This window comes from Aythya marila (assembly GCF_965140915.1).
Source record: "Aythya marila genome assembly, chromosome: 4".
NCBI lineage: Eukaryota > Metazoa > Chordata > Aves > Anseriformes > Anatidae > Aythya > Aythya marila.
Window position 1 is genome coordinate 21,317,001 of NC_139045.1, and position 15,302 is coordinate 21,332,302.

Here is a 15,302-nt window from a genome sequence, read left to right on the forward strand (position 1 = left end):
GCACCAGAGAAGATTAAGGTATTCACCACTTCCATAACATCTCCAATGAAACGAGGACCCATGACATGGTCTGAGTTATGTATGTTTCATAACCCCAGGGGACTTTCAAGCCATCAAAATTTCATTAGCCTCACAGCAGTCCTAGTACTTTCTTAAGCTGGACTGCTGGCCTCACTATCAATAAATAAATCAACTGTAATCCTTTTAGTGACTAAACTCTTCTTTGAAGTAGTATCAAACATCAGATACTCCTTGCAGGATTTTAACCAGTGTGTCTTTTCTAACATATTCAGCTTTCTCATACACAAAATATAAACTCTACCTTTAATCTCATGGAGGGACTTTTGCCATATTGTAACCAGATATATGGAGCTCTAAAAAAAATAAGTTTATTAAAAAAAAGCATACCTAAACTATCATTCTTCTGAGGCATTGACCCCTTTGATAAAGTATTGATACAACTCTCATAAGGAAATTGTGTGTGTGTATGTATAAACACATACATAAAAGATCATTAACCTAGGGTTTTGCAAAATACTCAAGACAGTTTCAGCACAGATCTTTCAAAAGAAAAATCAGGACTGCTCAACAATTTTTTCTAGACTGCTTTGCAGCTGAAATATCAATAGCCATCCAACAACCCCACTGTCAAAAGGAGGTAAGCATGTACTCCTAGCTTCCTTTTTCAAAGCTTGCTTCTGACTCAAAATAAACTTTCCAAGCATGAGACAAAACGCTTTTGAATATGGACAGCTGACTCCTCAGGTAACACGCAGCATTAATTCCAAGATAAAAAGCAAAATCCCATTTGAGGCAGCCATCTCGCACAGGAATCCAGCTAGAACCAGCCAGCACAGGAAAGGCAGTGACTACAGCAGCTTCAGTTTTGTGTTCTCAAACTGATGTTCAAACAGTAAATAGGTAGGACAAAGCATTACTGCTTGTAGTTTAAAATACAAGTGGTGCACTATTTTTTTCTACTTTTTTTTTTTTTTTTTATGATCACAGAAGTATCATATCATAATAGACACACACACTGCTGCTTACCACGGTGTGTTACAGCTATGGCCAGAGGATAGAAAAAAAATTGTTGCAGCTTATGTACAGCTGAGCAGACATGTTTAATAAATTAATAAACTGCAGCATATATAACCAGGCAATAGCCTTCTCACTAATTTTCATTTACTCATTTTTCCTTTATTCTTCTTTTGAATTTGTTGCATAGGAAGTCATGAAGTTAATAGAACAATCATTTTAATTCTACTGAAGCCGCAAATCTGCAAATAAAAAAAAGTTAAAGATAAATGTTTTCTAAGATTTGTGCACTTTGCATTTAACACCACATCAGGTTCTGTTCATAACCTCAAGTTGAAGTACAAGATTTTGCAAAGCTTTAAGAGTGAATCAAGTCAATTGTATTAACCTCTTTTCATTTAAACACTAAACCTTAATATACAACGGTCATACCCCACATCCTACAAAGCTGTTTAGATTTTTTTTTTTTGTCCAGGTTTTAATTGCGCAGTAATCCAGTCCCCCAGGCACATCAAAGGCCACACGCCTCTTCACCACAATTCCAATTGCTCTCATCAGCTAGTGAGCTTGAATCACGATCAAATTTGTTTTCCAATCACATGAGCCCTGTTAATAAGCTATTCTCTGTGTTCATTCATCCATTCTAAGATTCTGCAATTTCTTTGAGACGTCTTTAAGTGGAGTTGACAACAAAACCTTGGATTGCAAGCTGGCCTCAGGGATCAACTTTATCACCACTTACTTTGCTGCTCCCCAAAGGGTAACAGGTGACATGGCCCAAGATGAAACAGAGCTAATCTTATTTGTGATTAAACTCTTCCAAAATTACAGCTAAAACATCACGCCCAAAGCTTGTATTAGTTAGGATTGATAGTGAATATTGACTTTTCTGGGAAGGGGAGGTAAAAAAATAAGTAGATAAATAATTCAAGGCCACTCCTGGAACTTTTAATGACTTGAAATTATTGAGTGTCAACTGAAACAGCAAATAAAACATTGATTTATATATACGTGCATATGTGTAAGAACTTACCATTTTCACTGTCGGACTTGTTCTCGTGTTCGGTATCAGTCAGAGTGAGGGCTGAGTTGGAACGGCTCGACAGACAGGAACTGCGCCCTGACTTGACCCCCCTGCCCCAAAGTCTCATGGCATGCTCTGGAGACATCACTCCTTCATTTTCAGTATCAGCATCTGACCCTGCACTGATAGAGTAACCTCTGTGGGGGAGCCCCATTTCCGCACAAAATGCCAGTCCTCGACGAGTTGCTGGTTCACAAACTCCTAACTGCCTTAGGGTAAAATTCTGTCCTGATTAGGGGAAAAAAAGATAACAAAACATGAGAATTAAAAAAAAAAATAAAAAAATACAAAGCTAAAAGTAAAAACTCTTCATGTGTGTAATTTTCTCAGGCATCACACAAGGTGTTTTGTCAAAACTGCATATATTACAATCAAGTGGTTCCTTTTGTCTCCAGCTCTCAGCAGCACCCCTTTTCATACATACTGCCTTAGCACTGTTTTGTCAACTGCTTCAACACATTAAAAGTGTTCCTGGGTAGGAGAGAAACAGAACTGAATCTGCAAACTGAAAGAAGCCAATTCAGCACATGAAAGGATTGAAAAGAAATGGCAAGCTTTTCTTCTCTACTTTTTTTTTTTTTTTTTTTTTTTTTTAATTTTTTTAAATGTGAAAGCAGTAGAAGGTATTTGTCATCATTACCTTTTTTTCGTCCAGGCTAGAAGCCTAAGCAACAGGGTATTTTTCTGTACACCTAATGTAACAATGGAAAAACTAAATGGGAACACAACCAGCTTCATCTTTAATAGATCTCTGCCCTCATTTAATACACAAATGTAAATAAATCGGAAATACATCGTAAGACTGCCACCCATTACCTGCAGAACTGCAGTATGTTATTTTTTGTCTCTCTGAATCCTGAGAAACGATTTAAGCTTTCACTGCTGAAGCAGAGCCTGCATATTTTAAACAGACTTTTAGCCTCTGTTTTGGGGCAGAGCAAGAGACATAAGTGAATCCCAAATGATTGTATTAATAAATTAGGTGCAATAAACTCATGACACTTCAATAACTTAAAGTCTCTAAATTATGTGACACTCAAAAATGACTGCCTTTTTAATGGCTGTGTCTTCATCCTGCTTTTATGTCTGCAGATTTAAGACACCGTATGATATATAGACACTTGGCAAGCTCATTTGCATGCCTATACCCACAGTGCTTTTCCACTCTTGCTCACAGTTATTTCATAGCTCTGGGTACAAATTACAATACATATTCAACTCTTGAATCTGACGGGCATCCTAATTTCTCCAAAATTAGTTATTTAGTGTAAAAATACATGTTAGTAATATCTTTAAAGCTTATAATGCAACAGACTCCTTTCGATTAGAAATTAATAGAATTGCAGGAGTATGAATACAGAAGTGTAATTCCTGAAATATTAAGAGTGAATGCCCTGGCCATTTACGCGTTTTAAGTGAGCCAGTGAATTACTTTATTGCTGTGGTCACGCAAAGTTGTTGCTGAAAGTTTCTTTGCAGTCAGAACCATAAATTAATTCCAACAATGACTTTCATAAGCAATGAAAATCTTTAGTACAATTAGGTACAAAGCTAACTACATTTATCACGCTGCTGTGAATAAGGCTTAGAGTGAAAATGAAGCTGGAGAGGTGCACTGCAAAATAAATGCAAAAGCAGCAAACGCATCTATGACTGTGGCTGAACAGCATGAGGAGTTTAAGATGGGGGATTACCACGTGCACTGACAGTACCTCGTCATTTTAAAACTGTCATGCCATGTGACATCATGCCAGATATTCAGGCGTACTGAGAGCTGAAACTCAGACGAGAAGCAAACAGGCCAAACAAACCACCCAGTGGTAACGGGGTTAGGGCAGAACACATGAAAGCATCTACAGTGCTTCCTATTTAGCATTTTGGCAAATATATGCTAAGGATGGCAAATATAAGGCACGCTGGTGTCATGTGTTTGATAAATTATGACAAGAATCTAGGTTTCCAAACAGATCCTGAAGCCAGAACCAGACGCAGGAGGAGCCCATGTGCAGGTGTGTGAGCGTGCCTGCATAGGCACTCACACCCAGAACGGCTGCTGCATGCTCACTGCACGGCTCAGAAAAGCAACATTTTAGGAGCAAAATAGAAAAAGATGCTTAGGCTTTATGCCTGGCTCCCTGTCACCTCCCAGACCTGGATTTTCAGGCTTGCAGGCCCGAAAAGTGGGGGAGATTGGGGGCTGCAGCACCCAGCTCTGCAAAGCACATCCCTGCACACCCAGCAACCCTGGGGAGCCATCTGTGCAGACACAGCACTTCAAAGAGACCACTGAACCTTTTTTTAATCGTTATTGTTTTTTTAGATTGTAATTTTTACTTTTTAAACTGCTAGGCAAACTGTTATTTGTAACAGAAACTGCTTCAGGCACTCGCTCTACAGGAACACCCATGGTCACTGCCTAGGAGGCCGGCTCCCAGGCACAACATGCCTCCCAACCACTACTAATGGATTTTATTTGTCCTTTATTTTACCACAACCTGCCTCCACAGACAACATTTCCTGCTTTCTGCCTTTTTTCCCCCCTCTTCTGAATGAGAAGAAAGGGAAAATGGCATGTCCCAGCACCAAAACAAAGCTCCAGTGCAACTGTAAAGATAGAAAAGGGGGCTGTTTACTGCTCTTCCATCACGTTCAACATATTAAGGCTTTTTTGCTATACTGAAGTTTTACAGCGTAGCCCAGAAACGTTGTAACAACAGCTTTAGAGACATCAGGCTCAATCATCTCCTGAATTAAAGCTTTCCTAAAAGCTCTACTAAGAGGATTGTACTCTGTGTAAGTTGCCTACACAAATGAAAAATAAACAAAAAGTTGACACGGAAAAATGTGTATTTATGCAGTCATTTATGTCCCAGAGGAAATCATACATACGCAATACAAAAGTTTGACATAAGATTCCCTGACAATAAGAACATGGAGTCTAGAAACATTCAGGGTCCAGGGGAGGCTGAACACAGCTGGGACACAGAATTAGTGGGCAGGAGACTGGAAGAGCGGCTTTTACCTGCTAGGGAATGATACTACCAGAAAATTGGAAGGGAAGTTGTAGGGCTCAGCGGAAAGGAGTATGAGGACAGGATGTTCTCCCTGCTGCGTTCTTAACATTTCTAATTAACCTTTCCAGGATGACTTGGATGGGAGGGATTTAATCATCGGTTTCTTACACTACACACACATTTGCCATTTCTCCCACTGACGATTGGTGCCTCAACATTTTGTAAGAACTTAAAAACAACTTGGTGGCTGAAATGAACTCATTTCTGAGAAGAAAACACAGAAGAAAGAGTAAATAGGTGTTTATAATGCTTTGTGGTTGTTTTTCCTTTCCTTTACAAGAAGTATGAAGTGAAAAATGGAGAAAGAAATTAGACAGTGTTTTGAAGAAACTTATTTGGAAGACAATGCTGGGATTTGGGGACGATCCAGAGTGATGTTAGGTTTTAAAAACTGACAATAATGCTGTTACTACCACTACTGTTAGATATTGCCATCTCTCTTGGCTTGGAATACCAATTTACAGTTAGCATAAGGAATGCTGACACCATCTACTTGTTCAGATGAACAAAATTAACATTACAACTAGAGAATAACTTCTACAGCAATCGCTGCTAGAAGTGCAGCATTTGCCAACAGTAAGAGTACAGACCCACCTGAACAACCCATGTATGATTGGTGCACCTCTTTACCTACATTAAGTAAATACAAAGAAGTATACAATATACTTTTGATATACATAAATTTTAATTTGTTATATATTTACAGGCATGTGTATATGTATGTACGTATATATATGATCATGTGTGTGTATGTACATATACAAACACATAGTACTTTTATATATATATATATAAACTTCTCTGCCAGGACCACACAGGTTGTATTTATCTAGAAATGTAAGTAATTTCTTTAATCGAATACTGCATATATAAACAAGTTCAATGTATGCAGAATTTACACATGATTTTAGGTCAGAATTTCACAGTTGCAATTAAGTGGCAATCTGTTGTACCTGTGCCATATTTGGTTCACTGGCCTACATTGGAGAAGTTATTCAAAGACTTCCACAATAACTTAAGCTTCAAGTTGGAAATGCTATCTGTGGAAAAGGATTTTTGAAGAGGACTTGTGAATAAAATAAAAAAAGGTCACACGGTTTTTCAGGTGTCAGTACTTGCTCTAAGTTGGATCTGCACTAACACACGGATATTCTCTTAAAATGACAAACCATGAAAATGGGACAAGAAACTAACAGAAGGTATGAACAAAAAATACCCAGCAGAGAATTTGTCAGCACTTCCAGACACCACCACTGACTTTAGCAATCCATTACCCACTGTGAAAGCCTGTAAGTCAGGCTTCAGCAACAACTGAACAACAAACAGGTTTGGAAACAAGTGAAAGAAAACACCTCTGAACTAAAGAGCCTCCAGAGCATCTGCCTAGTTAACATAAACACATACACACACACCCCTCTTTCAAAACAAAGAAGTTGTAGTTCGAGTGCCTTTGCTGCCTTTGGTTTTGTCACAACAAGACAGAGCTAGCACCAAAAAGGAAGAAATCCCAAACACATCCACATCCAGGCTCAGCCTTGTCTTTTAGGTATGGTTCTGCTCTTGCTTAATGTTCTGATGAAGTTTCATTCCCCTTCTGCTGCCTCTGTGTCCTTCATTACTTGTTAGTCCTCATTCTGAGACTTCACAATATTCTTCCTTCGTACCCTGCCTTCTTCTGCCTGTAACACTTTCATACCATCCAAAACCAACACCAAACACATTTTCCCTATAACAACTCTGTAGTAATGCATTACAGAAAAATATTAAATTTAGAAAAATAAATTGTGAAAGAACTAGAGCAACACAGATGCAAAACAACATATGATCACGGTGCATGAGAGAACTAGTCTTCTCACTTTTGTCTCCCTTATATTTCTGCTTCCCTACTTATTTATTTATTTATTTTAAATAAAAGAAGACTGAACTAATTTATTTAGGGAGTAAATGAAGAAGAGTGTTTTTCTCATTTCTATTTCTTTGTCTGCAGACCAGAGCATATAAACAGTTCCTCTTAATACAATGCTTGTAAGCAGCACTGATGTCATTGATGTTGTTTTCTGCTGTTTTGATATTGGGAATTACTTGCTTATTTTTGTACCCTGCTCAGCTAATATGCACAATGGGCACATTTCTTCCATTTGGAACTCCATACCTGGAGCTCATTCTCAGTACTTCTGAATACTTTCTGTAGAGCAACAGCTCTACAGAAGCTACACCACGTCTACGCCACATCTCTGAAACACTTCACCACTCCTGTAGGACATAAAGCTCCACACTGCTGGTTCGACAGCAGCTTGCCTTCCCAACTCATCTACCTGACAGCTACAAGGAATAGCTCTGCTAACTGCAAGTTGGCTGGACTGATCACTTTGCTAATTCCTAAAAAAAAAAAAAAAAAAAAAAAAAAAAAAAAAAAAAAAAAAGCATTAAATCGTGTGCAAGTAGAAGATGGAAAAAGAAGTTTCTTTGTACAGAACAATAAGCAGGAGACTGTTCTGTTCTCCAACAGTCACTGCTGGACCACTAAGACGACGTTTTCTTCATAGATGCACAAAGCAGAGCTGTACTGGCTTAGCAAGAATCCCAAGCAGTCCTATGGGATCTGAAACATTACTTACCACTAAGTATCAATTCTGATTGGATTCTCAATGAAAAAAATATGTAATTTTGTTGTAAATAAAATGATTTTTTTCTTCTCCGTTTACCAGGGGCAAAGAGAACATAACAGTCTTTCTAAGGCACTACTTTCTAAGGAAAGGTCTTGAGAAAAAGGACATAAAATTGGAAGCAAATGCATTTTAAGAAAACAAGTTTGCTGGAAATGAAAGGATGAAGATTTCAGAAAAGGAACTGGCAAAAGATAGAGGCCCTGCATGCTCTACAAAGCTCTGATAAGAAGAGTACAAATGCTGTCTTTAGGATTCTGAGTTAAGCAGGTAGAATACGGTTACAGAAAAGAGAGAATGAGAAATAGATGTGATACCATTCGTTCTGTCACACAAACACCATGGTATATTTACTAAACAGGAGCTTTCAAAGCTGGACTTGCAGAGTTCTCCTTGCCAGGATGCAAGAAACTGCAGTACAGACTGACAAGTAATAAGCTTTGCCTGTGTTAACAAATCTTTTGATCTGCCTTTTATTTTTAAATTATTTTCTTCTGATTTTTTTTTTGTTTTATGAAAGTTATCTATGAAATTTAAACCATCCTAATCTACCGAGTCACATTTTTATCGTTTTAATTCCTGTGTTTTAATCCTAACTCATCACAACCTTGTTCCTTATAACTTCTTATCTTCTCAACACTTCAGTTCCAGTTTTCCATCTTAACCACTTTTCCTTGCCATTATCTGATTTAGAGTGGAGCTGCAAGATGCATATGAAAGAACGCAGCTTCTCAGAAAATCTAGTATACTACATAATAACAAACAGCATTAATCTGTGTTATTCTGAGCAAACATTACCCACCCTGCTCTCCCATTCCTTATGGGTTTCCAAGAGCGTGGGGGGAACAAAGCCACCATTGCAGAGACTCACGAGCTACACAGAGTTCTCTGAGCTGCACTTACTCTGCCACTTTTGGTAGAAGAGTTCTTAATGAAAAGACCCCAAAATTAAGCCACTTCTATAAAAATACCTACTCTTATTATTTAGAGGGAAATAAATGATACTTGATACTTAGACTAGCCACGTATTCATGCTGGCAATAAGCTACAGAATCACAAGGAACACATCTTTAAACACTAGTCTAGGAATTTTTTCTTTTAAGAAATAGAGCAGAACAGATGCAAGTGGAATGAAGTTCCTTCCTGACACTAGTTTTCCAAATCAGGGTTCAAACATGCGGACTCCTCTGCGTGCTACAGGGGACTCAATTTTATTCCCTGAGGGTGGCAGGGGATCCTCAGTACTAATCCACAGACGAGAACATAAGAAGCCCTTCTTAATCCAGTGTAAGGATAAAGGACTGTTCATCAAGCCCTTCTGAAGGTACTGCAGAATAAGATTAAAGTCAATTGAAGATAATTTCACAATTGCACAATTCAAAGCTTCAAGCTACAGCATCAGCAATCATGTTGCAGAAAACGAATTACTAATGCAAACATTACAGTTCCAAATGGTTGGATTTCATATAAAAAATGGTTTTCTGAATATAATTAGGTAACATAGAATCCAAATTAAGGGCAACTAGCACGGCTGTCCAGAACATGGGTGGCAAGGAAAAAAAAAAAAAAAAAAAAAGAGGATTCTGTGGATTTAAAAAAGAAATACAACACCATGAGTAGCAAGGAATGCAAAGTCTTGATCATAACCAGGATGACAGTATAGACATTTTTAGGCCTCTGTCTTAAACTTTGGATCCTGGGACCAGTGCGAATCATCAACTTCTCAGCATCCATTTATTACAAAATACAAATAAAGCCTAAATTTGATAGATGTGAAGAAAATATGACCCAAGGGTGTGCAATGCAGAGATGATGGATATCCAGTCTACAGAGAGCCTAAAACCACAGACCTGACAGGTATGAACTGCCACATTAAGGTCAGTAGGATGCTAATGACATGACATATGGCTTGAAATGGGGAAAGAAGGTGAGGAGGAAGGAGGCAGCAAGGAGGGAAGCATGCACAGAAGAGCTCAGGCTCACTGCTGTTCCTCCAGATGTGGAAGAGAGAACCCTGCACCATTACGTCTGCCTTTTCAGGAGAAAAGGCGCATGTGCCACCCCAAGTGAGTGGACAGACCCACAGAGGGACATCTCACAGCATAGTAGAAAACTTGATTAGCTCAAGAGGCTCTGAACTAGTGTAAAGAAACGTATATATCTTATTCAGAGTAGCCCCATACGTTCCCATTTGCACAATTTCATAAACAAGTACACCACATCCACAGGAATCTTAAGCATCATAAGCAGAACAGGCCCTTGGACTATCACTGCAGGTAAGCACAAGGAACAACAGGAATAACAGACCCAAGGACTTCTGTAGAAAGCCTCTATTACTCCCTCTCTCAAGCACACTTCCCTTCACATAGCCACAACAGGGGCCACATCCTGCTTAATTTATATTTTCTAGCAGGGTGTCCGTCACACTGAAGAAAAGAAAGGGTTTATGGCTCAGACAAATTTGTGGCATGGCAAATCAAAACCGTACAAACATGGAACATGAGGGACATGTTCTGACGGCACTTCCATTTCCTCTTCTGGCTTTAATAAGCTAAGTAGCACTAAGTACTGGCGCTCAAGCCACTAAGTTTTAACATTTTTGACTACTTTCTGAAAGTATCGACCATCCAAGAAATTATTCCTACTTTACATCTGTTTCACTTTCCATATAAATTTACTACTGATGGAACAAGTAGTCCCTCACAGGCTGGCCTACAGTCCTGAGCCTCAGCCCAAAGTGCTAAATAAATCAGCAGATGGGACTCCTCAGCCTCTGCATCCCTTGCCCACCCGGTCTCTGACAGCACGCTTCTCCAGCTTTGATCTCTCCATCAATATTAACACCCTGAAGTCATCTTTCAAAGTCATGCATGTGATCCATTTATCCCCCCAGTCCTCTGGTCAGATTTTATTATGAAGAGGAGCGACGTATACATCTCACTATATGAGCTGCAGAGAGCTGCAAGAGCAATTGCAGACCTTCTACAATACCTTCCTTTCCATGGCTGAAAGTCCTTGTGAAGGCCCCGCGTTCACCTTAAAAATCTGTAATCATTAAGATCAAGAACTTAATTCTCTTATTTTACAATAAGAGACTAGTCAAAGACAAGGTTTTTACTCTGTGGACCAAGGCCATGTAGAAATGCCTGATCAAGCAGTGTGCTGCCAATAACCAAGGTTGATTTTTCCCTGGAGAATCACAATTGCCCTTTGTCTCCAGATCCATAGCTCATCTGCGGACCATGACCCACAAGGGGCCAATTTCCACTAGATGAATACCTTAGAGAAAGCGTTTGTATCACTGAGCATGAGCTAAATATACTCCTAACCAAATGAAAGTGAAATGTTTTTCTTAGTACTACTCTGTAGCTAATAGAATAACTTTAAAAGTCAACAGATCCTTATCACCTGGAACCTGAAAACCAATTAACTTCTTATTGTTGCTTTAAGAAGTAACTAGTATAGCAATGTAAGATGATAACATTACTTAGCACTTACAGCGCTTTTCATCTTCAAAGAATTTTGCAAACATAAACTAATTAATCTTCCCAACACGCCTGCGAGGTGGTAAGTGTTATGCCTGTATTACAGAGACGAAAAAAAAAAAAAGCAAAAAACTTGTGGCAGGAGGTTACGTGCTTAGCTCAAGGCCACAAAATTACCCAGAACACAGTGGCACTATGCTTCTTACAAAAGGTAGCCACTCAAATCAGGCAGATACTGCAGGCGGCTGTGTTTTAGCATAACAAGTATCTGCCAGAAGTCCAGTAAGGACCCATTCTGCACTGCAGCTCCCCACATAAAACTGCACTGCCAAGGGCTGCCTCAGATTCTGGGAGACGGCATTTGCAATGTCACTGAATGGTGATTAATTTGCTCATCAGGAGATCACAAAGTCACTTGCGCATCATTTCATACACTCCTGTAAACAATCTGCAAGGCAGGCTGATTCAGTTCTAGCGAGAAGCCCTTGCCTGCTCAATAGCCAAAATCAGCTCGTCAATAAGGCGCAGGTACTGGAAGGTCAGCAGTGCTCTCACCTGCCCTCCCAATGCCTCACACAGGCAAGTCTGAAGTACGTGAGCTTCAGGTTTAAAGCCAGGACCATTCAGATCCGTTAATCCTAGAGTTGACATTTATAGTGACTAAAAATATTAATCATTTTGCTATCCAAATAAGTCATTTTAAGTAGCTAATATTTAAAAGCAATAAACTTTGGAGTCCTATTACATTAAGCTAGGAGTTGCAATTCATGCCTCATGTTTCTGAAGTCTTAAAAAATGAATCCCTGACAGTGTTTAACATCTTAAATAATAAAATAAAATTGTCCTAGCATATATAGCACTACTTCAGGTCCTTCTTTTGCTGAATGGTAAGATTTTTCCAGCACCAAAATCAAATCATCACAGGAGAGACATCTAAACAGTAGCTACAGTTCATCAGCACAGTGTAACGTACTCTGCATGGCTTTGTTTTTTGGCAGCCTCCTATCAGTGATCCAGCATGTTGTAAAGGAAAGAAATTCTTTTTCTTTGCTTCTTTGTTAAGTACAGCCCCTCTTTTTGCAGCTCCATGGAGTTATTAGACTCCCAAGTATTTCAGAAGAGTGAAGACACAAAAAGATGCACACAAGTACCTTCTCCTACAAAACTGAAAGGGACAGCATGAAAAGAAATTCACGTTGAGGCTTTGCTGACAACCAATTGTGCTGAATGATAAACACAGTGAACTCATTCTCGCTGCCAGGTATAAAGACCATCTAACTACCTCCAGGCTAAACTACAGATAACATCAAGCTTTCAAAAAGTAAAAATTTAACAAAACCTGCACCACCTCATCGCCTCTTCTATTAGCAAAAGGTGTCCTGCAGCTCAGCACTTCACTTCATGCAGTTCACAAACAGTGCTGTAACTATTTTGTATGAAAATATGAGCACGCACAAAGCTACAGTGTATCCTGCCACCTGTGCTCATGGTTAGCCTCCCATTCCCACACAAAATCTCACTGACTTGATATGTTGATTACGTTGTAAGATCATTGTACTGTCTTGCAACAACAAAAATCTTTGAAATACAATGATGGTTACTTAACAAGTACTGCATATTGCTCTCCCTTTCAAAATGTATCTGTATAAATAAAGACAAGTTTTTGCATGCCAGTATTTTTCTTGCTAACACAATGCATCCACAAAAAAGCTTTTCAGTTCCTGTGAGTCCTGCTGGTTTGATTCACGACCAGCTTCAAATTGTTTGCAAATTAAAATATTAATAATTCCAATTATTTTTTCCAAATGCAATTTAAAAAATACAATTTACTATCTGTAGTTCTACAATCCTTCCCTCCTAATCCATAGTCATGCAACACTTGCAGATATTTTTGCCTAGCACTCTCCTATGTACATTTTTATCACTTCACACAGCAATTTCATTTTGTAAACACAGGGATGTCTCTCTGAGCAACAGAGAAATTTAACTTCATACATTCAGCTTTAATCCTGAATTCAGTAAGATACTTGGGCATATTCCAAAGCATAAGCATTTAGGCTGCTGAATTCAATTAGAGAAGTTGTATATTTAAATTAGACTGCTCATTATAGTTGGATACTTGGAAGCATAAGTAAATAGGTATCGTCTTCCTCTCTAACACAAACAGCAAGCAATCATATCATCACACTTTGGAAAGTAAACAGTCTCTCATGGTGCTATATCCACTGTCAAGGATGAGATTAGGTATCTTCTCAAACATGCAATGTAAAAATCAAGTATCTAGCTGAAAAATACTTTTCATTAAAAAAACTCAAGGTCTTTATTTACACGTCTGGGTACAAAGTTTAATTACTCACACATTTACCAGTTTTTTTTCATCTTATGTGGGGATTAACAACAAAGTGAAAACAAATAAATAAATCAGAAGTTCTAAAAACAGTAGGCTAAATAATCCTTTCCTGAAGAGTTTAAAAACAAAACCAGTCTTGCGACACATGCAGGAGCTTGAGAAAAACGTAAGGAGACCACAGCAGGTCTTCTCTCTCCCTGAAGTTAACTCCAAGTATGTTGAAAAATGTACTTATAGGCTGTTACCTCAATTTATGCAATTAATCTCAAGCAAGAGAGATTCAGTGGACAAGGAAAGATTCTGTGAGAGGAGCTGATGATTGGGGAACTTCCCCTCTGTAAGAAAAGATTTCCCGGGATAACGCTACCACTAAATGGGGCACACCTATCTCCCACAGCAGTATCCCCTTTAGAATTATACCATGGATTTTGGAAGTAGGAATACCAAAAATGTGCAGTGAGACAAATCAGGAAGAAGAGGTGGTAGATTTCTGATACATTAACAAAAAGCTTTGAAGGGCTTTACCCCACAATAGCTGCTGAAATAACTCACTGGCATTTTAAAATAGTGTCTGATTTGAGAGACTCAAGAAATTCATGTAACTGTTCCAGTAGCTTTCCACTGGACACTGGAAATTTGATAATACTTTGTACAATCTGGAAAAAAGAAACGAAGCAGTGGTCATGAAATTTTTAAAAAATTATTTCCCAATTAAAGGCATTTATTAACACTTGATTTTTTTTTTTTTGTTTTTAACTTATAGATTTATTTCCTGTTGGATTATCAGACTATAATGCAGACTCTTAAAGCAGCTACATATCTGCACTCTATTTCTAGACAGAAGCAAAAAAAATAAAGGGAAGCATGTTTTATATATTATTTAAAAACCTTTAAAATGACCTTGAACACCTTTTCCACCAAATGCTTCCAATGCCAGAAGCAGTAAATTCTCTCAGTCAAAGATGAATCAAAGGAACACTGTACCTAAGACTGCAAAACAAGCCCTTTCTAAACTGACCCTATCAAACCTGCAAGTAGTCCCTGAAGGTGCTAAAACAGCAAACATCAGACGAAGCCAATAAGCCATACAAGAAAAATTGAAAGGACAATGAGAAAAATCAAATGGAGACAGATGACAGTACCGAGACCACTGAAAGATGAAGACGACACTACACATCCCAGACCTACAGATGTGTGCATTATTGCATATTGGGCAATAAGTATTATGTACTTTTCTGAAGAAAATGGAGAGGAAAAATAACCACAAGCCCCTGTGCTTCATCATATGTGGCATGCCAGATTACTTAATTTCTTCCATTTCATTATTTCTGTTTAAAGAGAACAGTACTCTATTCAGGGACCAGTTTGTGAATTCGTAGTTAGGGAACATTAAATAAACAGTGTCTATTTTGATATAATTTTGTCACTATTACTCTGAAAGCGTCTATAGTATGGGCCTTAGAAAACTTCATTCCTCTTGATTTTTCCTTAGTAAAGTAACGGGATCAAGGTGACTAATGACTTAAACTTGAAAGTAGTGATGACCTGAAGTTTCAACACATCACAGAAACCAAAAATACACAGCAGAAAGCAGACAGGCTACAGTAG

General features: G+C 38.4%; 1 protein-coding gene across 1 annotated transcript in view; it reads right to left on the minus strand.

Moving 5' to 3' along the window:
* Nucleotides 1-15,302, minus strand: part of TENM3 (teneurin transmembrane protein 3) — a 417,392-nt gene that overhangs the window by 302,117 nt on the left and 99,973 nt on the right. The window contains exon 3 of the mRNA XM_082759677.1: nucleotides 2,069-2,347. Within this exon, the coding sequence (XP_082615803.1) occupies nucleotides 2,069-2,347 (279 nt within the window). The remainder of the gene's footprint in view (nucleotides 1-2,068; nucleotides 2,348-15,302) is intronic.